General features: G+C 38.1%; 2 protein-coding genes and 1 non-coding gene across 5 annotated transcripts; all 3 read left to right on the forward strand.

The window, feature by feature from the left end:
- Positions 1-3955: 3955 nt before the first annotated feature.
- LOC145496538 (tolloid-like protein 2) lies at positions 3956-18087 on the forward strand. 3 transcript variants are annotated; one of them, XR_014050560.1, is made up of 9 exons: positions 3956-7724; positions 8784-8816; positions 10336-10941; positions 11467-11829; positions 12401-12772; positions 13234-13608; positions 14142-15679; positions 15788-15869; positions 16762-18087. XR_014050560.1 is itself a non-coding variant. In XM_081476232.1 (7 exons), the coding sequence occupies exons 1-7, from the start codon at positions 7679-7681 to the stop codon at positions 14207-14209; spliced, it is 1863 nt and encodes a 620-aa protein (XP_081332358.1). In that variant the 5' UTR covers positions 3956-7678; the 3' UTR covers positions 14210-18087. The 3 variants fall into 3 exon arrangements, 1 of the variants encoding a protein (XP_081332358.1); XR_014050559.1 differs by having other exon boundaries at positions 15788-18087; XM_081476232.1 differs by having other exon boundaries at positions 14142-18087.
- LOC145498621 (beta-1,3-galactosyltransferase 1-like) lies at positions 4727-5464 on the forward strand. Its single transcript, XM_081478520.1, has one exon. It carries the CDS (start codon positions 4727-4729, stop codon positions 5462-5464), a length of 738 nt encoding a protein of 245 aa, XP_081334646.1.
- A 6367-nt stretch (positions 18088-24454) lies between the features above and the next one.
- Trnav-aac (transfer RNA valine (anticodon AAC)) lies at positions 24455-24527 on the forward strand. Its single transcript has one exon. It is a non-coding gene; the product is annotated as a tRNA-Val (tRNA).
- Positions 24528-26438: the final 1911 nt, after the last annotated feature.

Below are 26438 nucleotides of genomic sequence, written 5' to 3' on the forward strand. Positions count from 1 at the left end.
AATTGCCCGTGAGGTTGTTGTATGCCTAAACGAACAAGAAAAGACAAGTACTGAACCGAAATCTGTAGTGGTCCCTTTTCTTTCACTAGTCAGTCTCTATATATTTTATATATAAACAAGGTGATTTGCATATCTGTTTTCAGAGTGCTCAGTAGTGAACTAGAGCGTGATTATAACAGATGACGAACTGAGCAACTGTAGATCTGACTTGACATTTTATTACTATTTAGTTTCGTAGTACACAGCTTGTGTGCAGCACTCATGAGATAAAGTTGCCAAATGCGAATTTACATCATTACACTGATTTGAAATACACATGCAACCGTTGGAAATATGATAGCTACAATAAGTGAACGCTTTTACAAAAAAAAAGAAAATTGGAAATTATAGATAAACACTGTTACTATTGTGTAACAACAGAAGCTTTAAAAGTTAAAATTTAGCATTTTTCCGGACGAATTTGTTTGCATGTCTACATGAAGTTCTCAGTTCATTCCATTTATTCAGAGAGGCTAACTCAGGTTTACAAAGGTACTTCTCCCAGAGGCATAGGTTACATTGATTTGAAGTGGAGTTATATGGGGCAGCTTGCTTTAAAATCTTTCAAGTGACTTTGAACTTTGATTTATTGTCAAAGTCACTTGGAGGCTGCCCCATGTAACCCCGCTTCAAATCGATGTAACCTACGCCTCTGGGAGAAGTACTTTATTATTTGTAAACCTGAGTTAGCCTCTCTGAACAAACAGAATGAACTGATTAGATAACTTCATGTAGACATGCAAACAAATTCCTCCTGAAAAATGTTAAATTTTAAACTTTAAATTTTAAATCTTCTCTTGTATTTCAATAATAACAGAGTTTATTCCTAATTTCCAGCTTTCCTTTGTTTTGTAAAAGCATTCGCTTATTGTAGCTATCACATTTCCAATGGTCGCTTGTGTATTTCAAATCAGTGTAATGATGTAAATTCCCATTTGGCAATTTTTATCTGATGAGTACTGCACACAAGTTGTGTAGTACAAAACTAAATAGTAATAAAATGTCAAGTCAAATCTACATTTGATCAGTTCGTCATCTGTTATTTTATATATACATTATATTAAGGTACATGTAAACCCTGTTTCATTGATGACCACTACAAATTTCAAGACAATTTGCTATAGTAATGTCAAACTACAGTGAAACTTTGATATAATGAAGTGCCAAGGAATTGGCAAAGTATGTTCACTATAAGAGGGTTTTGTATCAAGGTTCTTTTCTGTATAGTCTACTATTACTGGGGCCATGAAAATCATTCGTTATACTGAGGACCTCGTTATATAGAGGCTCGTTAAATCGAGGTTCCACTGTACTAACCATATTCCTTCCAAAGGTAAATATTGAAAATTGAGTTTTATTACTCATTTAGGTTATTAGCCTTAGGAGGAATTTGTTTGCATGTCTACATGAAGTTATCTAATCAGTTCATTCTGTTTGTTCAGAGTGACTATTAGCCACTCATTTCAGGTTAAGAGCTGAAAGTTCAGAACAATAATGAATTTGATACTCAAATTTTGATTGGATTAATTAATGCATAAAAAGTTTGCACCATATCTAGCAAAAAATGAAAGACTTCTAGAGCTTGCCTACCTTTGTCAGGACAAAATGAAACATAATCTGTAACCTTGAACATTGTTGCTCTAATCGTTTTTAATGTTTTTAAGCCCACAAACTCTGGCCCTCACATCCTTTCATACTTTGTTTGCACTGTAAACTTAATTAATGTGCAACACAACTCTCTCTCCTCTCAAAGGCATCTTAAGTATGTTTTTGCATGCACTAGAAACCCAGGTGCTTACAGTGTAGCTTTCCAAATGTGACTGTAAAACTTTTTGGTCATCAATCCTGTCAACACTTAGTGTTGATCTCAGGTCTTGGTTTGAATTTTCAGCTCTTTGTCTTGAGGTTACCCTATATCTTTCAGAGTGTCTTGCACCCACGCCATTTAGCATGTCTAATTAAAGCCAATAAAGCTGGCTATCAATCTACACGTACATGTATACCAAGGATTTGGAAATAAAATGAGTTATCGAATTTTTCAGGGTTTCTCTGTGCGAGCATCTAAATCACTTTTTGAAAGCTAAGTCAAAGTAAGGCTGCCTCAAATTTTGGACAGTAGCTAGATTATCAATGATGTCTGTTAATTTTTATTTTGAAATATTTTTTCTCTGAGAGTGATTTTTGAATGATCACTCCACCATTCTTTAATCCTGTTTTGGAAATGTTCTGTAACTTTTTACTGCGATTGAATATGGCAACACACAGGCAATTTTTTTAGAGTTTTGTGTCCAGAAACTGAGAAACAAATTAAATTAACAAGAAACAAAGTTCACTTTGACTTGTACATGTAGCTTTCAAAATGTGATAATAATACTAATAATACTAATAATAATAATAATAATAATAATAATAATGATTTGGACGCCAGCACTAAAATGTCTAGAAAAATTTGGCAATTCATTTTATTTGAAAGTCCTTGGTATAGTTTGATAGCCAGCTCTATAAGTTTTAATTTGATATGGGGTTTATATACAATGTCTACAGATTAAATCGGATGCACTACATCCCTTTTGTGTGAGACACCTCTAAAGGTTTATGGTAATGTTAAGAGGGTTCCAATTGTTGAACCAAATAATAATGATGTTAGAGTGGTTTTCAATTGAGTGTCGTAAAACCAAAACCAAAACCAAAACCAAAACCAATAACTTACCGATTAGACTTCTCAGCTAATCTCGAACTGTAGTAAAACCAAAACCAAAACCAAAGTAATTGTCTAATTACTTTCGACACTCAACTGAAAACCGCTCTAAATATGCAAAGCAGCAATTCAATAATTCATCCCTAATTCTCTTTCGTAACATAGCAGCATCTAGTTCTAAAGTTTGCATACAAAATGTAAGTGTTTTTTTAGACTGCTTCTCAGATGGTTCCGAACTTCTGCTTTTTCATAATAAAGTGTGTCGTTTAGAATACCTTAAAACCTCACGTATGCCTCAGTATTCAAACATGAACACGTTTCATACTTGCATGAGTCTCGAGCTCGTGTTCCAGTCGGACGCTTCGGAACACTAGCGTGTTGTCTGAATGAACTACGCGGTAGCGTATATTACCTGCATAAAGCCCGTTCTTGCCGACGCAATACATCTTTGGCTGTGAAAAATGTGACATAACTTTCAAATTTATAGTGTGCGATTCTCGAAAATTAGAGCATACTTGACGTATTCATTAGTATTCGAAGACATTCACGTCAGAAGTGGCGTCGTGCATCGCGTGTTCCAGTCGCAAACTCTCGAACAACTGAGAGTATTCGAAAATGTTCGAGTCATAAATGATCGCTATATCTTCGAAGAACATCTAATGCAACATTAATCTACCAAAACGTGGCCCGTATGATTTATCGAACACTTCGAGTCATTCACGAGTATTAAATTTGAATACGGAAAAACAGGCCGGATTCCTCTAGAATATTCCAGGTGTATTTCGAGTCAGCCGTAACAGAAAGTTGAATTTCTACTCAAGTTTTAAAAGAGATGTAAGCAGATCTGAGTACCTAGAACAAGTAAAGAACCTCAAACATAGACAAGCTTTGGCAAAACTCCGATCTGGTAATCATAATCTTAGAATTGAATCTGGGCGACACTGTACTCCTAAATTACCTGAAACTCTTAGAATTTTTCAGTACTGCTGTTCTAACCAAATTGAGAATGAAATGCATTTCTTATTTCATTGTGACCGATACAATAATATTAGACAACAAGTCACAGATGACATCATCAAGAAATATCCAAAATTTGATTCCTTTAATAACACAGAGAAAACAATATTTCTATTTAACAATGCTGATACTTTTATTTGTAAAACACTAGGTTACTTTACATATGAAGCACTATAAATAAGAGAACTTTGTAACCCTAGAACTTAAAATGAAGAATCTTGTAACTAACTATTTTTATTTTTCTTCCTGGTTGCTGTTGTAATTTGTTTCGTTTTTTGAATTTTTATTTAGCGATTCTGCATTTAGGTAACACCATCTATATGGGAATACCAATAAATTGTTCTTGTTGTTGTTGTTGCTGTTGTTGTGGTAATCGAATACGTCAGAACATTGCGGCATACGCGGCGTGCGCCGATCCGTATTCGAGCGAATTCGGGCCCGAATATTTGGCTTTTGGCGCAGTGGCGAACCTTCAAAACCAGGCACTCGCGACAAAACGATTCTTAAAACAGCGAAATTCAAGCTGAAATATAACTTTGTAATCTATTACAAAACGTTATAGCAAGTCAGAATGCTGTCGCGGGTGACACATGTACGAAACTCAAGGCTTTTCATTGCATTGCTGATTTCCGTCGTTGTCACCGTGTCAGTCATCATTTCCTTTTTGCAGAAAAGCGACTTGTATCGTCGCGGCATTTCACCTGGTACACCGCAAGATGCTCCACAGAACGTTGCCCTCGCCATCAACAAACAGTCGTTTAGCCCGGCGGCTGTAAAGGAAGTTGCGCTCACCATCAACAATGAGTCATTTAGCCCGGCTGCAAAAGTTCCATTCTCAACAACTAAAGAAGTCACTCTTCCACACCGAACCTATTTAATATCCCGTACACGATGCACCCAAACATTATTCCTTCTGATTTTGGTTGCAACTGCTCCAGACAATATTGATAGAAGGAAAGTTATTCGGAAAACATGGGCAAGCGACCATCAATAAACATAAGATGGAAAACAATGTTTCTTGTCGGTCAAGCGAAAGACAGTACACAGGAGGAATATTTAAAAGCTGAAAACTTGATGTACAATGACTTAGCAAGAGGAGCACAGAGAGACACTTATCAAAATCTAACACTGAAGACACAAATGGGTCTGGAATGGGCAGCAAAATATTGCGACTTTCAGTTTGTAATGAAAACAGACGACGATGTCTTTGTCAATCGTTACAGACTGATGGACTATCTAGGAAACCCCGACACACCTAAAACTGAGCTGTATGTCGGATACGTGAGGTACAATGGGAAACCTCACCGTAAGGGAAAGTATGGAGTGTCCGTGGAAGAGTACAATAAAACCAGATATCCTGCCTTTTGTGGCGGCGTAGGCTACGTGCTATCGTCAGACCTTGTCCTGAAAATGGTGCAAATGTTTGATGCCAAGAAACCTTTGAAGCTTGAAGACGTGTACATAGGTACATTAGTGGAAAGGCTGGGAGTGACAGATGTGCGACACCATCAAGGATTTCGTCCTTGGCAGTATGGGCCATGCAAATATTTCTCGAATACTATTGCTTATCATCAAGCCTCGATAAATTGCATCGAGGAATTGTTTAATCAAGCGATGAAAGAAAGACTGGAAGATGAAATTAAAAAATCCAAGAGTATGAAAACTGAGGAAAACAAACAACTATATAGTAATACCTCCGGACAACTATGAATACCGGCAGTCAGAGACGCTTAATCACCCGAATTTCAGCTCCTAGTATCGTCTCAATTCGGCCTGGCCGGCGAATTTGATGGAAAACCTCGTATTTGGGTGAAGCAAACGGAAAATAATTGGTGGCAGACTTTGACACAACGCTCTCAAACATGGTTAACAAAGTGTGGCATCAAACTGAGGCCCTTAAACCCTTAGTCTCGTTTAAAACTCGATCACTTCAGCGGCTAATGTTTGCCTCTCTCATTTTGTTTACTTTCTGAATCAGTATGTAAATATAGCGAGTTTGCTCAAGTCGATTTATGTTCGAAGGAAGCAATTATACTTTCCCCCAGCGGCAGAAATGGGCTTCAAATGCGCTTATAATCAAAACGCCCGACAAATTGCCCGTGATCTGACTTGACATTTTATTACTATTTAGTTTCGTAGTACACAGCTTGTGTGCAGCACTCATGAGATAAAATTGCCAAATGCGAATTTACATCATTACACTGATTTCAAATACACATGCAACCGTTGGAAATATGATAGCTACAATAAGTGAACGCTTTTACAAAAAAGAAGAAAATTGGAAATTATAGATAAACACTGTTACTATTGTGTAACAACAGAAGCTTTAAAAGTTAAAATTTAGCATTTTTCCGGACGAATTTGTTTGCATGTCTACATGAAGTTCTCAGTTCATTCCATTTATTCAGAGAGGCTAACTCAGGTTTACAAAGGTACTTCTCCCAGAGGCATAGGTTACATTGATTTGAAGTGGGGTTATATGGGGCAGCTTGCTTTAAAATCTTTCAAGTGACTTTGAACTTTGATTTATTGTCAAAGTCACTTGGAGGCTGCCCCATGTAACCCCGCTTCAAATCGATGTAACCTACGCCTCTGGGAGAAGTACCTTTTTAAACCTGATGGCTGCCTTACCACCAGTGTCTATAGGAAATCAACACATACTGATATTATTGCATCTACCACGATTATTATTGCATCTACCACAATGAGTGACAACAACCTTTTCCTCGCTATTTTGTTTTTGTTTTACTGCAGAGTGATTACATAACAAAGTGATTATCAATCAAGAGTTCATTCTTGTATTTCGTTCAGCTGCTGAACTAAAACCAAGCGTAAACTAAATATTTCGAAATTACCTAGGCGACAAACGATAACAGCCTAAACATGTTACACTGCATGAGGGGCAAAAAACTAAAGAATTTTACTTTGAAATTTCATTGTTGCGAAAAGTTCAGTGAAACGCTTGAAATTTGTGAAACTTTTTGTGAAATCTTTTGCGACATTTTTTGTGAAATTTTTTGTAAAATCTTTTGTGAAATGCCTGTGTTATTGAAAGAACTTGAGCAGCGCTATACAGATGCTTTCGTAAAAAATCGAAGACTGCAAGCATTACACTGCATTTTCTGAACACAATCGTGACTGCCTCATTTAAGGAAACTCACTTATTTTGTTTTTCAAATCTATCCAGCCTTGAAATTTTTCTTATGAAAACTTAAAAGCTTTTTTCAATATATTATAACTGAGTGAATTAATACACTCGAAGTATTTGGGTCAAAATGCTCACAATTTCTTGATGTTTTAATATTTTTGACTCAAGTTTCTTACTCTGTTTTTACTGGCACTTGCTGCTGCGGTCGAAGAAAGGCGGCATATATCAAGCGTATTAAAGGAAAATGGTTTCTTCAATGGCATGATAAATAAGCCGAAATTTTATCACACTTGCAGTGTATAATTACAATATTAATAAAGTACAATTTAAATAAAAATTTCGAATACGCATAAACGTGGAAATAATAAAAATAAACTTGTAGTGCGGCAGGGAAGTATCTGAAAAATACAAATTATCAGCTCTGTATGGTCTGAGAATGAAAGAAAACGTGAAAATAATTGTTAAAAAAAACATATTTATATTGGGTGATGCAGGCGAGGAGATTAGTAGGTTCCAAAATTTCGTTGGGCTGTCATTTGAGCATGTAACTTAATAATTAATATGTATTTTAAAATTCTTGTTTTTGAGTTCTGGCAGAGAACGCCTCATTATGATTCTTAATGTCAGCTGGAAACATCTCTGGCGCCTAAGGACATTTGTCAATCACTTCGTTACTCGGATGTCTTCTTTTCATTTAATAAGGCACGTGAGTTCGGGATTACCATAATTTCAACGCATGAATCTCGCACTGTAATAGATAAAAGTATAGTTTCAAGATGAGTAAAGGAAGTCTTTGGTACCATTTTACAATCTCGCTGGCGGGTAAGTCCCTCGTTAATCTTAGGCAAAAACAAGAAGGTTTGATCACTTTTTTAAATGAGAAGCAGATTCTTGGGCAATGCTCACAACCTGATTCGTTAAGGTTTTCCAACACTGAGCTACACAACAACTAGCTTGTTTGCGATTGGAATTTTTGGAAAGAAAGGCATTCTTACCATAAAATCGCTGACTCGATTTTGCTTTCCTTAACACGATTACCTCATGATCACAGCCTCTCGTAAAAAAAAAAAAAAGAGATGAAAAGAACGAAAGCACGAATGAAGTCACTCGCAGAAATATTAAATTATTGTGAATAATTGAAAACTAATCTCGTGGATGGCAGATTATCTGATTTTTCCGCTCCTGAGAGATAAAACTAACTGGCGATTTCCACAGGATGCGTTTGACAGATGGGCTACAATTCGAATTTATAGAAGCAGTTTTTCATGAAAAAAGGGACTCAGCAAAACGCTCTACAGATATGAGTTCCTTGGTGAGGCAATAGTGATTTTCTTTCTCTTTGCGCATTGGGAGAAAAAAATTACATCTTTTCCTCAGTTCTGTTTTATTTTTCCTTCACCGTAACTCTTTTAGCTTCTTGTTGAACCCCGCATGTCTACCGGCAAGCATATTATGCTCAGCCCAAAAACCCGCTGAAAGAAAAATCAAAGATTAAAACTTTGAACGTCTTCGTCAGATGGCCTTTGAAGTAAACACTTGCGGTGATGTCTGGTGAAATGGTCATCGACAATTAACTCGAAACATTGTTCTGACTGGTAATTTCAGTACATATTCCTCATTTATAATTAAAGAGTAAAAATGTATTTCACCTTAAGAATAAAATATATGCAAACGAACGAACTTTTTATCCTGCGAAAGCTTTCGGTACAATTCTTATTCTGTGATAATCAGCGATTTCAGAACTATGTGCTTAGTTATTAATTTAAACCGACCACTGTATAGCAACAGAAACAAAAGCAAAAACCAAAACCACATGGAAAAATTATTAGTCGGTCTTGCTAGTAAAGTATTTTAACGCCTAACTTTGTCATGTTTGTTTAGCTCTGTATTGTACAAGGCAAGCTCTCTGCTATGGTAAGTGGTCAGAAAGGTAATTGTCTATAGTGAAAAGAGTTTTATGTTTAACTTCTTCTTTTAATGACCAGTCTTATTTAGTATTGTTTAAAATGACCCATTCAACACAGATTTCAACCAAAACACGAATTTTTAATTATAGAATATGTAAACACAGGGCAAAAAATAATAAAACTTTGCTTAATGATGATAACTATAATTGTAGAAAATGTATTCTTGGTAGTGGTTCGCAAAGAAAAAAAAGGGAAATTATAAGGCAGGTGTTCCACAGGCGAAGTTGCAAATCCTTGAATAATGACTTGTATTTAAAACTGATCATTGGATAATGCAGTTCAAGAGTTTTCACTGACTTAGCCATCATGGTACATGAGCAATTATACCATGTTCTGCGAATATAGTAAGCGTACGCGTTAGTTTTGAGGGCGTTTTTATTTTTATTTTATTTTTCTATTTTTGGGGGCGTTTGTAATAAATCAATTATTCCACTCGTGCTTGTTGGATATGATATGATTAAAGCCAACTCGGTTCCAGGCGCCTCGTTGGCTATCTATCACCTCATATCCAATGCGCGCTCTTGTATTCATTATTAACTGTTGGTTAGAAGAAATAATAATAATACTAATAATAATTTTTTTTTGTATGCATAGGTCACTAAAACTCTTCACTAAAACTTCACATGATAATTGCTTCTAGCACAAAACTATTTACGATAACAATTTTATTAAAGTCGTTAAAAAAAGAAAGCAAAGTTTAGTTTTAATAATAATAATAATAATAATAATAATACAAATTGAACGCTGGTCTGATTGAAGTAAAATTGAATACAGATGGCTACACCTTCAAAACCAGTCGCGACAAAATTTATCTTAATTTAGGGAATTTTTGTTTGTTTGTTCAGCGTTTGATAGGAATCGACTACTTTTGTCACAATGTATCTCAATTACATTTTTTCCAGTTCTTTACAATTAGCTCAAAATATTTAGCACCCTATGATTGTTGATAGAAATGACAATTGAGCATCTCGATACCACTGATTTTCCAAAGTGGCTTCCCCCAGTTTCCCTCCTCCCATACTGTTTTTGCCCCGCACGTAAATGACGAAAAACACTTGCACCGCCGGGGACTGAGTGACGCTATTTCAATGGCAAAGTGGTCTCTCCTAAACTTTTTGGATTGGTCTAACTTGCCAAATCTTGAAAGCATCAAGGCAAGAAGATAAAACCTGCTGGAGCAATAAAATCATTGGAATGTCACTTGAGACTGGAATAAATCAGTATTAAGAGTAGTATTGTGCCCAATCAAAGACTCTCAAAATATTATCTGTTGCTTACTCTGTTTGTAGGTGTACCGTAAATAATAAACATCACTGCATCGGTCCATCCTCATATTTTTACTTAGTGAAGTGTTTGAAAACGTCCACAGTGAGTCCACTGATTGACATGTTTTGAAGTTATCTGCTACATGTATTTAGGTTTATTTCGATAAATAGTTTAATTCTGTTTAATTCTTTTTCAAACAGCCTCGGGGAATGGAGTAACTTTCAGAGCAAAGACAAGTTACGTGGAGTACCATTTCAACACGACTTCGGCCTTCCTAGGAGCCATATTTCAACTTGAATTCTCCTCCACAAGTTGCAAGGGAGATTTAATACTTGTGACTAGTAGAGACACAGATAACTTTTTCAAAATTTCTTTGGAAGAAGAAGATAAAGTCAATTTTTATTACAAACACGAAGATGGAGATTTCAACTTGCGCATATCTCCATCTCACAACAAAACGTTTTGCGATGGGCAAAGACACAATATTGAGGTTAAACGATATGGAAAGATGGTCACTTACAGCACTGATGGTGGTCAGGAAATGCAGACTAAAGACACAAGTGTCAAAATAGCCATCTTTAGTAAACCAGATAGGATCACCCTCGGAGGGTCCAATGACAAGTTTGATGGCTGCATGTTCAGTGCATTGGTCCTTTTCCATTGGAAAACCGACTTAAGTAAGAATGTCAGCGTTAACATTATAGAGCGTTACCTCAAGAGGGATCCCAGGGTTCATTCTGCTGCTGTGTTTCCCGGAGCTTGCCCTAACTCTAAATCACCCGCAAAAGGTGATTATGAAATACGAGGTAAGCCATTATGTTGTAAACTGATGTAGCTGCCATAGAAGCGGTCCGTATAATCAATGACATATCATACCGAACTGTTCATAAATTCTTTCGATGAAATTACAAAGTTTAGTAGTATTTCCCTTGCATGAAAAGGTTTTTCGATCATTTTGCCTCCTCTCTACCAAGGATTTTAAGTGGAGACCATGCCAGCTTTAATTTAGTTCAAGACAGGTCGCTATGTTTTCACTAACAGTCCCATCTGAAGTCCTGCCACGTAGCTGGATGGGCCAGCCTCGATAAACCTGATACTGAAGTGATGTGGACTTTTGTGCGAACACTGTCTGTACTCTAAAGATTGGCATCTTGTGGAAGATCTGAACATGTTTTCACCATGCATAGCCGGTTCAAGTCAGAACAATGTAGTTTTATCGGACCGACAGAGCTATGGAACACCAATTCCGGATTGAATATATAGAACGCGCAAAGCTCTTAGTACCTAAAAAATATTCAACATTGGTAATATTTTTGTTCCTATACATTTAGAATGTACACGTTCCAACACCGACATCTCCATGACAACGGACCGTGGTGTGATAGCCAGTCCCCAACCACAAGAATCAAGCCACATCAGTAGATGCGTATGGCGCATCACGGCCCCAGCTGAACATCGATTGAAGTTCGCATTGCTCTTTTATAACATCAGCGGATTTGTGTCCTGTTCTAAAAGTGAAGTCGTTGTCTATAACGGAATATCTTCTGCTTCGAATGTTCTTGAATGGTTCTGTTTCCCCAAATCGAATACAGTGGTGTATACCCGAGGACGTCAGATGATGGTCGACATGACTTTACCCGACAGCATCTACCTTGATTTCATTGGCGCTTATGAAGTCGTGAAAATGGACGAAGGTAACTCATATGATACCGTTGAAACTATCTACAACGGCCATCTTGAGGACAAGGGAAAGTAAGGTAGTTGTGTAACATGTCACCTGTTCTTTTCCGGATTACAATATTTATATTTCAGAAACAAAATGCTTATTGTAGCATATTAATACGGAACCCAATAAAAATACATCAAAACAAAAAGTATAAACAGAAACAAAGACCAACGACGCGTAGTTCGGATCAAGTTTAGTGACCTTTTCCAATTAAAAGTGTGGTTTTGTATATATACCGTTCGTCCGTCATTGATTAACTAGCCCTTGTCGAGAGGTTATTTTGGCAGGTGGGACGCGTTTTAGTGGCCGTTGCTGTCGTAGAGAAACTAAAACAAGAGTGCATGTACGGGCTTTCCGCTGGGACCAAAAAAAAGTGGCCGCGTTAAAGAGAGGTGGCCATTATTAGAGGTTTGACTGCAATTTAATGACAATGGTTCTGAAAATGATTGAAACAATATGTCAATGAACATGGGTGCATGGTATGATGAAAAGTATAACTTTTTTATCTCTAACATCCAATCTTTAATTACTACTGCCAGGCCCTTGCCCAACAAACAGGAACCTAACAAACATGTCTGGAATATTGACTAGTCCAGATTTTCCACACAATTACGGATTTGAACACGACTGTTCCTGGATCATATCAGTGCCAATAGGACATCACATTCTTCTTTCATTCGATATGGGTGACTTCAACATTCATCCGTGTAACAAGAGCTGTGCCTGTGACTTTCTAGAAGTTCGAGCTGGAACAACTTCTAAAGGAAAGTTTATTGGAAAATTTTGCGGTGCTACCCCGCCCTCTCCTATTTATGTTAGCGGACGCGAAAGCTGGCTTCGTTTCGTAACGAACAAACTTACGAACAATAAAGGATTTCGCACAACGTATAAAGCCATCCGAAGCCTTGCAGGTAAATGCACGTATCAATATTTTGAGTCGCAATCTTCTCTCATATATATATGTCCAATAATAAGTCATTCTTCTTCAATCTGTTGTTCATCAGCGATGTGTGAGTGCAATGATCGACTAAGACACATTATTATTTGTACTTCAGCTAATGACGATACTTATTAAAAATGAGTGGTGCCTTGAACTTTAGAAAATGGATTTTTATAGGCCTAGCCACGTTTACTGCTGTCAACGGATATCTGTGTGTTTTACCTAAATAAGAGACAGTATCTTTCAGTCAAGCAAATCACCTCGAATCATCGTAAAATAAACCACTTGCATCTCTTAGAAAATGATTGTTTTTTACGCATTGGTGTTATGGAACAGTGACATTTTTATGTACAGCTATAAGCTTCCATGCACTTACTATAGCAATCACTAAATTAGATTCAATGCATTAGTCGTTGTTTCCTCTTTCTTCAGACGAATGCCCAAGGAACAGGACATTTACGGATCGTCGTGGTTATGTCCATAGCCCAAGGTTTGCTTTAGATTATCCAGGCGAGATGGAATGCATATGGAGAATCCGCGTTCCTGAGGAATACAGAGTTAGTTTTGTATTCTTAGCTCCGATCAATCTTGATCCAAACTGTACTGACGTTTTGGAAGTTAGAGATGGCCTAGATGTAACCAGTCCATTGCTGAATCGGTACTGTGGCTCTACCAAGGCTCCGCCGAACATCTTTTCAAGCGGAAGAGCATTGTTTGTACGGTTCAAGTCTGACAGCTATCTTCGTGGTTTCGATGGCTTAAACCCAGGATTTCGGGCCACATACTTTGCTACACGTGTCAAATCAGGTATGCTAAGCTGCTGTCTAGATTTAAAGTTTTTGCAGTTGGAAGGTCGACTGCATTATGAGTAGTAGTGGCTGTTGTTATGGAGAAAAGTTGCCTCCATCACCAGCGAAATATCTTTAACCGAGCACGATATAAGAATAGTTGTCCCTTTTTGCTGATCGAGTCTAAAATTGGCTCCTGAGAAGTGTCGTAGACGCAAATAACCAAAGAGCCAAAGGGTTTGTGTGGTAAAAACTGGTTCAACTCCAAGTATCGTACCTTTAATAGCCCTTTTCACTGTTAACTTTTCTCATTTGGATTACAATATAATTGAACATAATCTAGCGTGGATGTGAGGCAATTCGGGCTATTTTGTTGTTTCACCCCGAAATTGCCTGGCATCCACGTTGAAATACGTTGTAATGCAAATGAGAAAATCTTACCTTGAAAAGGGCTATTGCTTGTAATCCTTGAGCTACTTATATAGGGTCACCTAACCCCATCTTCCCACCTGCCCTCAGACTAAAAACTAATAGCTTTCTTACTTCTTGCAGGTGCAGCCTTCTTCAAGACAAGTTTATCCTTAATACCTCTGCTGGTTTTCCTTTTTAAATATTGTTGAACTATCGAAACAAAATTACTTCAGTTTTCATTTACAAAAATGTTAGTCGTAACACCTTTCATAAAAAGTTCATACATGGGCTCCAATTGCCTTGGGGAGTATACAGTGATAGAACTTCACTCAGCTGGTCGCAAGGACATGCAACGTCCAATAGAAAATCGAACTTTGAACAATTAATGTACCGATCAAAATCGGAGATCAAAATTACAAATCGATAAATAAACATTTCAGTTCGTGATGTGGTTTTTTCGCAACAACACTGAATAGTAACAGTCCGACGGAAAAGCAAATGACAGTCATTCAGTCAACCAGTCAGTCAATCAGTCATTCAGTCAGTCCGTCAGTCATTCAGTCAGTCAGTGTCAGTCAGTCAGTCAGTCCGTCACAGTCAATCAGTGAGTTAGTCCGTTGAGCCTTTCAGTTTGTCAGACTATCAGTCTCTTGCGCTGTCAGTCTACCCGTCCGTCAATCATTAATTGGTTAGCTAGTTAGCCTGCTAATTCCCATCAGAGCCCAACAGTTTAGCAGAGGACAACAGAACATGACTGTGCAGTTACAGAGGTGCTGCTCAAGCTCAGCGAGAGAATGAAACCAATCATATGATAAAGACGTAATTTAATTGGACGTTTAAGTTCATTGAAATTAAATAATGGCGCTGCTATTTAAATGATTCACGGTTGTAATGGTTTAGTGAGCACGGCCACGTGCAAAGTTTATCCATAGTCTTTACAGGGGAATGGTTATGAAACCCAGCAAACATCAAAGAAGCAAACAAAGATCCCAAGATGTATGTTGGAAGGTCCACCACCGTGCACAATCTTTTGTTTTGCGCTCATACACCGTAGCCAAAACGTTTCTATTGGTTAGTTCCCCAGTACGAAGTAAACAACTATTGTGTTTTGTGCACGGTCAAGGCCAAAAAAGAGAACAAGAACATACGACAAAGAACTTTGTCGTTTTTCATAACCATTCCCCTCTAGTGACTATGGTTTATCTAGAAAGCCAAAAGTAAAGCAAGCAATAAGAATGCAGCAAAGCAAAGTAAACCAGATTACCTATTCGGAGGTTACCTTCGGAACAGCGATGACTTGGTCCCAGGTCGCTCATCCGTTCCGATGAATATGTCTCAACTAGATGACGCTTTTCACAAATAAATGTCATTTGTATCTGAATGAATTCTACGCATAATGTTTCACCCATGAATGCCCATGGAACCGGGTGACTAGCTGTCCTTGAGCTAAAAAACAAACACGCTTCATGGCGTAATCATTTGTAACAATAGGTACAAAGGTTTTAAGCTCCTTTATGCTTATCTGATCATTGTTTCGCTTTGCGCCGTAGAATGCGTGTAGTTGGAGGTATGTCATTAGATTTTAAAACCTTAATCTTCATTGTCACAGTGTTGCCACACTAAGACAAAGTGTTTCGAGGTTTATGAAGGACAAATATCTAGGATATTGAGACAGCAAAGTAAGTGTTGACGAATCTCTCTGTCATTCGATGCTTACTCGTATTTGATGACCTCATAAACAGTGTAGACGACTTGCACTCACAACAGTGAGTTATATTTCTCTATAGCTTGGCACTAAGCACTGTTCTCGTCTACAACACATGAATCCCGCTCTCAGAGTTTACTTTCTGCTGGCCGTTCTTTACAGGGGTAAGTTCGAAATTTCATTTGACGACTCTATCATCTATGTACGCAGCCATAACGAATTTGCTAGTTCGCCACTGTTTCATGGATGAATGAGTAAACCTTCAATATCGTATAACTACGAATTTATTCAGGGGTTGATTACTAACTCATAATTATTTCCAAGTGCCAGAAAGTCAAAGCTTAGTACAGTTACTGTTTTACTCGATGAGCACCCGATCCCACTCCACCTCTACCTCCCCTCCCTCCTATAAAACCATGTCTTCCTTGTTTCATACTAACTTCCTAGCAGAAAAATAGGACAACTTCAAACATAAAATTAGGAAATAATAATGCAAGCAATTACTAACACCAAGTGAATCCGAATTGCAATAGCTTTCCTTCTACAGTTTCTGACTACATTACATTTTCATCCCATCTCTCTCCCCCCACCCCATCTGCTTCCAAAAGAAGATGGTCCGACACAGGTTTTTTCAGTCCCGCATCCCACCACTATTTTTGCCTCAATCGCGCCATCCCGCCCCTCTCAGAATGTTTATTCCAATGTCGCCTTAGTAAGAGTAGCAGTTCTCTGCGTAACTTCTGTAACGTGTGATTTTCCGCTTTTCATCCCGCATAGAGCTGTAAATTTTAAAACTATCCCGCATCCCGCCAAACCTGTGTTGGGCCCTCAAAGAAAACCTGGACTTATTTTTGAGAGTTACTATTTCGTACTAATTTCCTTCAACTAAGAAAATAAACAGATAGAAGAATAAAGAGCATGACATTAATAGGTAAATGGAACGTGTCTTCCCCAGTGATAAAGTGAATCGAAGAATCAAGATGGTTCCAATGCAAGATTGAGATGCGTCCAGCAACTCTTTTATTAAGTCTTTTATTACTGATCGATTGCCTTTAGGTCATGCTTTGGAATGCTTCTCTTGTGCAAGTGAAGTTTCATGGGAAGATTGCGAGAAAAATATCAGAAACGGAACTTGTGCGCCCTATCTTGATAACTGCGCCAAGCTGTATGCCAGAGGAAACGGAGAGGTTTTTGCACGGGGATGTGAAACCTCCGATGAATGCTTCAATAAGCTGACGTGCAAGGGTTTAGAATTGAATGAATGCAATCTTCACTGCTGTAAAGAAAATTTCTGTAACAGAAGTGCTGCTAAGAAGACGAACTATCTCATTTCAGTGTTGTCTCTAGTAACTAGTATAATCGCCAAATATTGCCATCAACTATTTCACGAGTCATAAGAACTGTTCAAGACAATTTAAGGTGCCCATTGCGTACATCATTTTTGCCAGTATACGTTGTTACGCCGCAAAACGTAATAATCGCCACAAAATGTAATATTAACGCAAAATGTAATAAAAATCGCCGCAAAGTGTAACACTAACGCAAAATGTAATAAAAAAGTCAACGCAAAATGTATTAACTTTTCAACGCAAAATGTGATAGTTTTTCTAACGCATATTGAAATAACGCAAAATGTAATAACTCTCGAACGACATGTACGATATCTTGAAACAAGTGTTATGACTCGGTGGTAAATCGGGTTGTAACCCCTTCATACTCGCACAATTGTTAACTCCAGAGATCATATGTTTCGAATAAGTGCCGTGTTGTTATTGAAGGGTGTGGTGATTGGAATATATGGATACAGCCATTTCTGGCCTTGTGGACACCTCCCTATTTCGGACACCCCGCTAATATGGATAGCTGCTGAATCCCCGGCAAAATCAAAATTATAGACTTTTGATTACAAAAAACATCCGTTATCACGGACTCTTGCTTCTACAGACCTAACCGACACATGTCGCGGTCCTGACAGTTCAATTCTACTGTTCTAACTTTCGTCATAACGGACGAGCGGCATTTAGACAGTGTTCTGCGACATTTTGTAATAACTACGCATTTTGTAATACCTTACGCATTTTGTAGTAAAAGTTGCAGCATTTTGTAATTACCTGCAGTATTTTGTTCTAAATACAAACGACGCATTTTGTAATAAGTGTTGCAGCATTTTGTAATGAAAGTTAGTCTACGCAATTTGTAACAACGTGGTGATGCAAATTGTAATAAGTCTCTTCACGCGATAATGTCACGAAGCAGACAGATTGGCGGGATTCCCTTGAACAATACAGCTTGTCAAATGCTCTTTTAAAGCAGATATCGGGAGCTAAACGACCCACATACTTCTATGTAAATCTATCTTTTCAATAAGCATGTGGCATAATTTTAGCCCGAAAGGTGTATAAATTTTGCAAAATAAAATTCTTAATTCCTTGAAAATTTCCTAAATCTTTAGAATGGAGCGTAACTCCTGGCATTCCTCATAGCAGACCGCTCAAAATGGTTTTATATGCCGTTTATCTCCTCTGGCTTTGCTGTAGTTTCCAGTTGGTTCAAGCTGGAGAAAAGTAAAAAAGGGCGCGAGAAGCTTTCATGCATACGATGGATGATGAAGCCCACGAAACTCTACTACTGCTTGTCCAGGGAAAGTTTAACGTCCCGGTGAATCAACGGACACGGTTACAGAGCTGTCGTGCGGTTCTGGAGAAGGAGAGACCTCTTTGCTCTTGGTCCTGAAGAGAGTCCTACCTTATACTTTAATGGAAAGAAAGCTGTGAAAACATCCGATGTATCTAGAATTGTTGGTAAAACATTCAAAGAAACTAAGTCGGGGGGATATAAAAAGCTAAAACATAGAGCCGCAGATAGCTATGCGGGACTTACTGAACGGCAGATACGACATGTTACTTCGAACAACATCAAGTATCGTATTTACAACGCGGTATTTAAGAACAAAGTCTTACCAAAACCTGTCAGAGCTAAACATGTACACTCACAGCACCAAACTGATTTGATAGACTTGACCAAGCAACTCAACTCGTCGAGTTTGCTGGTAAGACTTTCCGCTATGTCCTTTCTGCGATGGACGTGTTTAGTCGTTATCTGAGGCTCGCACCACTGGAAACGAAGTCAAGTTGTTGCATTGCAAGGAATCTGCAAAAGATATATGAAGAACATGGACCACCAGATCGTCTGGCCCCTCAAGTGGACTGGTATTAGAGTTGAAAGCTTTCTTCAATAGCAATCGTTGGCACAATGCTTGGCTTGTGCTATATGCCCTAGGTTTGGGCTGGTTTCGAATTAAGAAAATTTTCTGGCGAAAGTAAGACATGGAAAGACATGATCATGGACTGCTGTTGTTGTTGTCGTTAGTGTCGTTGTTAAATTTTGCCACACAGCAAATGTGTACATTCAAGTTCTAGTTTATTCATTGACAAAGGAGTCTCACATCATAAGTGATCGTCAAGATAATTTTCATGTAAAATGTAATGATTAATTATTGAGTTAATTAAATATGATAATGTAAAATAAATAGAAATAAAGCTTCTGTTCAAAGTGTTAGCATTGCAATGTAATTTACCCACTTTCGCGTGCATCTACTGTACAAATACCCATGCAGATACTGTACTCATATTCAGTTTTAAAAAATCCTACATTAACATAATAACCGATTTTCCATCAGGTTGGTGTTGAAGGGAATCCAGCCAATCTGTATGCTTCGTGAAATTATCGTGTGAAGAGACTTATTACAATTTGCGTCACCAACGTTATTACAAATTGCGTAGACTAACGTTTATTACAAAATGCTGCAACTCTTATCACAAAATACGTCGTTTTCATTTAATACAAAATACTGCAGGTAATTACAAAATGCTGCAACTTTTATTACAAAATGCGTAAGGTATTACAAAATGCGTAGTTATTACAAAATGCCGCAGAACAGACAGCAGCCGGATTCATTTCTTCCGTTTTAATGATCTAATTTCTCTTTTAGTTGCTTTTTTTTTCAACTTTTAAGACCAAATTTCTGGTCTTAATGCAATTAATAGGTTTGTCCAGCACGTCCAAATATTTTCTGCGCTAGAGTTTTTACAAATTAAGTCAATCTGAAAATAAAGCTCTGTTATCATTGTTAAGCAAATGTTATCAATGAAATGTCTTCTCGCAGCCCGCTATCACGGTCTTTCGCTATTAAAGGACAATTACTCCGAATCGTACATTTTGTTTTGACTTTAAACAGGGTAAGAATTGCACTGTCAGGACCGGGACATGTGTCGCGGGTAAGTCTGTAAAAGCAAGAGTCCGTAATATAACCGAATTTTCTTTCGAATTAAAGCCTATAATTGTTTTTGTGTGTAAGTTTTGAGTTGACTGTACCAAATATTTCAATCACCACACCCTTCAACAACAACCTGGTGCCTATTCAAAACACTATCTCTGGAGTTGAAGACTGTGGGAGGATGATGGGATTACAACCCGATATTCCACCTGATTCCGATCCACAGAGCTTTCAAACTGAAAGCTATTGCACATTTTTAATTTTTTGGAAACAAAACCTATACATCAAATTGAACCAAATATTCAATTCATCTACATGTCACAGTATTACCTACGTCAGGATAACGTTGGCCAAGTCATAATACTGGTTTCGAGATATCGTACATGTCGTTCTCGCGTTATTACATTTTGCGTTATTACAATATGCGTTAGAAAAGTTGTTACATTTTGCGTTGAAAAGTTATTACATTTCGCGTTGACTTTGTTATTACATTTTGCGTTAGTATTACATTTTGCGGCGATTCCTATTACATTTTGCGTTAATATTACATTTTGTGGCGATTATTACATTTTGCGGCGTAACATACCTAATAGGTAACGAATGGTTAGCAAAGTGCTTTCAGCCCAAGGAGGGTACTGTAATGGCCTTAATACAGGATGGCTCTGTCCGAAAGGGTACCTTTTTCAGTCTTCAGGTATGTAGGGATTTCACACTTAACTTTGAGGCATATGAAAGGGTAGGAAAATATGTCATTAAAGACGATTTTCAGTCTGTACTGCGCAGTCTCAGCATCCTAATGTTTACAAACATTGTAAATCTCACTCGATGGAATGCGAATCGATGTTATTCGTTACGAACCTCATCCTTATCTTGAAGACCTTTCAAATTCTTTTCCAAAAGTTTCATTGATTTTTACAGCTGCGAAGTTGTTTCATCAAGTGATGTGAGACAAAACGAGGCATAAATCCTTCGACTGCTTCGCATGAATTTACTTCATGTAAGTAGTTACGAAATGTTTACCTATTGTGATGTCTAACATGAAACAAAACAAAAAACATAAACTCTCGAGACTGCGCAGTACGGACTGGAAATCATCTTCAAGGTACAACGTAAACGGGAACTCAATAAATGATACTGGTTTTTGCGGTTAACATCTCTTCTGGCAATGCTTGATATTCTCCTGTAATAGGGGTTTAGAAAAGAGATAGTGTCCTTCAGTTGGTAGGTGAAACGAGCACCTTTTTCAATAAAGGGTATACGAATGGGACACCTTTTCTGTCAAAATAGTCCTACGAAAGGATAAAGGCTTGGACCTCAGGGCAGAACCTCCCCGCGTCTCCAGTGACGACCAATAGACCTATTTCCTCTGAAGACTCGTTTCTTCTTTTCAGAACTGTTCATAAAACGAGGATTTTTTTTCTTTTTTTTTTTTTTGCTTTCTTCTTAATTTTCCTATATTCCCAGTGGAGAAGACTGATGATCTCACAACAGTAGTCAAGCTAAAATGAATTAGCAGTCCATCGCTCATTCAAAATGAACTACTTTTTAGGGTCATATTTATACTTGTTACTTTCATTCGTTTGTAGAGCAGTACCATCTATGTAACTGAATGCAAATAAACTATTAATGTAAAAACAAATAAATAAAATAAATTACAATATTTAGAGAGGAAGCCACATCAGCCTGAGCTGGTTTTCATGCAGGTCCTCTATCCTGGTCAAATTGGAATTTGGAGATGTTGGTTTTTGTTGAGGGAGGAAAACTGGAGAACCCGGAGAAAAACTCTCGGAGCAAGGCGAGAACCAACAGCAGACTTAAGCCACATATGGTACTGGCCCAGAATCACACCTGGGCCACATTGGTGTGGGGGGAGGGGGAGAGTGCTAACACCACTGCACCATCCCCACTGCCCAATGTGGCCTCCTTTATTAGGGGGAAGGGTATTCCCCAAAGTCTTTGATGGGGGTGTGCAGCCCAAACCATGAAACCTGCACCCTATTTCAGACCACAATTTGTGATTACACATAACCTATTTCAAACCTGAGCCAGAAATCAATATGTCAATGCACACCTCTAAAATAAGAACACGGCTGCAGTATATGACTGCAGCTAACCAGAACTGGCTTCCAGATGCATAAACATTTGAGAAAGGCTACAAACTTGCCAATGGTGATGGGGAATAAAATAACTCCTTGTAAACAAAATACCTAATGCCAAGCCAGAGTGAAAAACACACTCTATTTCAGAACAAAATAGTCAAAACCTGTACTCTTTAAGGCCACAGATAACTACATATAATATACAGTCGCATAAGGGTGTACCCCCCCTCCCCGCCCCAGAAACTGCACATGAAACACAATAATTTTGAGTCAACATGGCCAGGCTATTTAAAAACAGATTAGCAGTAATCAGGGATTAATCAGTTCTCCAGATTTTATTTATCTTGTTTGAAACTGTTCTATGGTTGAGAATCATTTGCCATCCAAGTCTGCATATGAGCCAAGTGGCCCATCTGGCCAGAGCTTATCCTGGTTTCTGTAGCATGAAGCAAAAAAGGAGAATTTCTACTCTCCCCCTGGGTGGGATGGCAGTAAACAACAGGGTTACACCCAGCATTAAATTTGCCCATACCCATTTATATATCTGAGTGAAGAGAAGCACTGTGAGAATTGAGTTTCGTACCCAAAAACACAACACAATGTTCCCAGCCAGGCCTCAAACCTGGACTGCACCTTCAGGAGCTAGTCCACTAATAATTGGGCCACTACGCCTCCAAACCTTACCAAATAACAACACATAAATTACAATGAAATGTCTGAAATGTTTATTACAAACTTATTTTATGACACACTACTGTGCCTTTCAATCACATGGAGACTCTACAGCTAAAAGCTACTAATGGTTATGTTTTTGTAATGAACAGTGTGGGCTGTATTTAGCTGCCCTCTCCAGGACAAATTAGTTTCAGAAAAGGTCTCCAAGGTTGTCAGCTGGTGGTTGTCATAATAATATTCATAGCAGTACCTGCATGAGTTTGAGTTTGCTTGTTATTAAAACTGAGGTGCATTTGAATGTTTATGCAGATGCTAGAAAACTCATTTTCAACCTCAACTTGATCGAGGTAAATTAACTGCAGTATGCAAATTTGGAAGGCTGATTTTTTGAGTGTTAGCTCTTCATCCAAGTATTACCCTGGTTAAATGAAGAAGTTCACTTGCCAGCCCATGCAGCATAACAGTTTCCCTCAACACTCACTCCTTTGTTCAGATACATGCTGGTGTGAAGGTCTTGCCATCTTGCAGATATAATTCATTAGTATGGCTGGGTACAAAATGTGTCTTAAAATACTCAAATATGTCCCTTACAATGATCTCAGTAAACATATCAATATCAGTCCTCCAAATCTATGTAAATAGTTCTTACTTCACCTGGTGTGAATGCCTGGGTGAAAGCATTTCTGAAAAGAAAAATAAGTTTTCTTCAACATCAACATCAATTATTGTTGATATACAGGGCCGTTCTGAAAACCTCTTTATGTGAGATTGCCCCCTCTATAAATATTATTACCATTTTCATTATCATTATCACAACCAGAGCAGATGTCATCTTCAGTGTTTGTCAGTTAAAGGAGTTATAAGGCTGGGCTGTTGAAATGGATTGATCAGTTAAACCTTCCAACCAAGGTATTGGCTGCAACAACACATGGAACGTTTGTAAACAGTCTTTGGTCAGCTGTAGTAAGTTTAGACACCTGTGTTGTGTGCATGTCCAGTAGTTGTTGACAGCTGTTGAATGACATTAATACTCTAAGTTGGCGTTCTAACTTTCCAGTGTCAGCCATGTTTGCAAAAGTAAGGCCTCAAACAGGCAGATGGATTCAATGAGTTCCAACTTCAAACCAAAAGAATTATTTGTAAAATATTCTATGTATTGACCTGCAAAAAACGTTAACGTGTTGGCCCCTCTTAGCCAGAAAGAAACAACAGCAGTCAACATGAAGTTTTAGCAAGAGAACCCTACTAAAACTAAATTATGCAAGGCAAGACAAGACAGGGCAAGAGAATTCGCGATAACAAACAGCTCACGGTTTTACAATAAAGCTTACTAAGAAGTTAAATTTTCAGCAAAACAGAAATGAAAAACTTTAACAAATGACTCGAGAGCTAGACTGGCACAGCTGTTCGCATACACGTTGTTGAAATGTCCGTTTGAAATGTTATCTAAAACTTTACCTACCCCTAAATGACCTGAATGCAATCTCAGAAAAACATTTCCTACAAGACTTCAAAACGTTCGGCTATAATTTGCAAGCAAATAGAGCGAAATCGTGCACATCCTGCATTGTTGCGCCGGCCGCCATTGCTATAGCTGGAATGGAAGAATCTCATTGGTCAAGATTATCACGTGCCATTCTTCGAAGTCCCGTACCATAGTGTATATATATATTAAAAGTACCCCTACTACTCAGTGGATGTTTCCGTAGTGTAGTGGTTATCACGTCCGCCTAACACGCGGAAGGTCGCCGGTTCGAGCCCGGCCGGAAACATATAAATGCCTTTTTTTTTTTCTTCCATTCGTTATTTTGACTTTGTTTAGCTTTTCTGTTGTTGTTTCATTTTTTTGGTATCTTTTTTTTCTACTAAACGTAGCTTTTGCTATTAAAACTAGAGCGGTTTTCAATGGAATGTCGCCAAAACCAAACCAATTTCGGCTCACCAATTAGACTTTGCCCTCAACAGGAGCCCATTACCCAGTTTTGGGCTCCTGGCCCTCAAGCCGTAGTAAAACCAAAGCCAAAACCAAAGTAATTGACTGATTGCTTTCGACACTCAACTGAAAACCGCTCTAAGTCGAACTGATCAATCAATTATTATAAGACGTTCTGCAAATCAGGAATTCTGTGGTAGAAATGACCTATCCCCAAAGCCCCTTCACCGCCTCACTGTGCTTCCATTGCACATATGACGTCTTGATTATGGGGTTAAGGTAATGACTTTGGTCCCGGATCATTCCGAGGCAGTTCAGTCAAATATAATCCGGCGCGGTCTACTCCATCACATCATAAATCTCTCCACCACAGCCTCTGACGTCCCCCATGTTAATCTCTAGACAACTAACAGTCACTCTTTTGTTCGACGTCAATGAAGAACAACATAAAAAAAAAACCGAACGAATATAGCATTATCGTGTGATGATGAGCTCTATGAGCGAAATTTTGGTAAAACAGCAGTCGATTTCTTTTTAATACGAACCGGGAGCCATATATGTCTGTCAGGGTGGAGCAATTTGTTCTAAAAATAGCAAAATTGTCCCATATCATAGGTGCGCGCGGATCCCAACAGTCTCCGTCCCCGATTATGGCTCCTGTGCGAATCGCGACATCCACGCCCTGAGATTATTACAACAATAATCAAAACTATAACAAAATTCTCGAATGTGATTGGCTATCAGCAGCCCGATTTGAGCATTAATTGGACAGTGTATACGCGTCATGCTTGTAATTGGACAGTACGCGTCATTTTGCGCGCGCTGTTGCGGTGCACTTTGTTGAGTAAACTGCTGTGTTTTTCAGCATTCATAACGACGTTTAATCGTTCAGCGCTTAATCGATGGTTTGTACGTTTCTCGAATTTTGTCATAGTTTTGATTAATTGGTAACAGGACATCGTGTCGTCCAATTCAGTCTGTAATCATACTCGCGATTAACAAATCGGACTCCCGCTTCGCGGTCGTCCGATTTTGTCAATCACTCGTATGATTACAGACCGAATTGGACTCCACTCAGTCCTATTACCATTATTAAATTAAATTTGCGTGCGCACTATTGCATACATCCAGCTGTTAAACGCTGACTGTTTCTTAATAATAATAATAATAATAAATAATAATAAATAAATATTTATATAGCGCCTATCCATCCCTGCTCTAGGCGCTGTACAATTCGCCAAAATGAGCTGTACTAATCTTAATAATTAAAAATGTGCATTTAAGAAAGTAATAGAAAGTAAAAATCGCTAAGAATAATAAGTTTTCTTACAAAGATGAGTTTTGAGTTTAGATTTAAAAGAACTTAGATTGTCACATGAGCGGATAGAAACAGGTAGACTGTTCCAGAGTTCAGGAGCGGAAACAGCAAAAGCTCGAGAACCATACGTCTTCAGGTGAAAATTCGTGGGGTTAAGAAGTAATAAGTGTGATGATCGGAGGATTCTGGAAGGTTGGTAGTACGCTACTAGATCTTGAATGTAGACAGGAGATTGTTGATGAAGAGCTTTAAAGGTAAGTAACATAATCTTGAATTTAATGCGTTCAGAAACAGGAAGCCAGTGTAATTCTTTCAGTATTGGAGTGATGTGGTCGTACTTTCGGGAACAGGTGATAAGTCGGGTAGCGGCGTTCTGAACAGACTGGAGCTTTTTTAAAGCACACTTCGGTACATTGTACAAAAGAGAGTTGC

This window comes from Orbicella franksi, chromosome 9, assembly GCF_964199315.1.
Source record: "Orbicella franksi chromosome 9, jaOrbFran1.1, whole genome shotgun sequence".
Classification (NCBI taxonomy): Eukaryota; Metazoa; Cnidaria; class Anthozoa; order Scleractinia; family Merulinidae; genus Orbicella; species Orbicella franksi.

What these genes read in the sequence shown, in the direction of transcription:
- LOC145498621 (XM_081478520.1), top strand. Translation starts at nt 4,727, where the DNA reads ATGGGCAAGCGACCATCAATAAACATAAGATGGAAAACAATGTTTCTT.
- LOC145496538 (XM_081476232.1), top strand. Translation starts at nt 7,679, where the DNA reads ATGAGTAAAGGAAGTCTTTGGTACCATTTTACAATCTCGCTGGCGG. An exon ending in AAGGCAAGCTCTCTGCTATG is followed by an intron (nt 8,817 to 10,335) that starts GTAAGTGGTCAG and finishes TTTTTCAAACAG; the next exon opens with CCTCGGGGAATGGAGTAACT. An exon ending in AGTCGTGAAAATGGACGAAG is followed by an intron (nt 11,830 to 12,400) that starts GTAACTCATATG and finishes TACTACTGCCAG; the next exon opens with GCCCTTGCCCAACAAACAGG.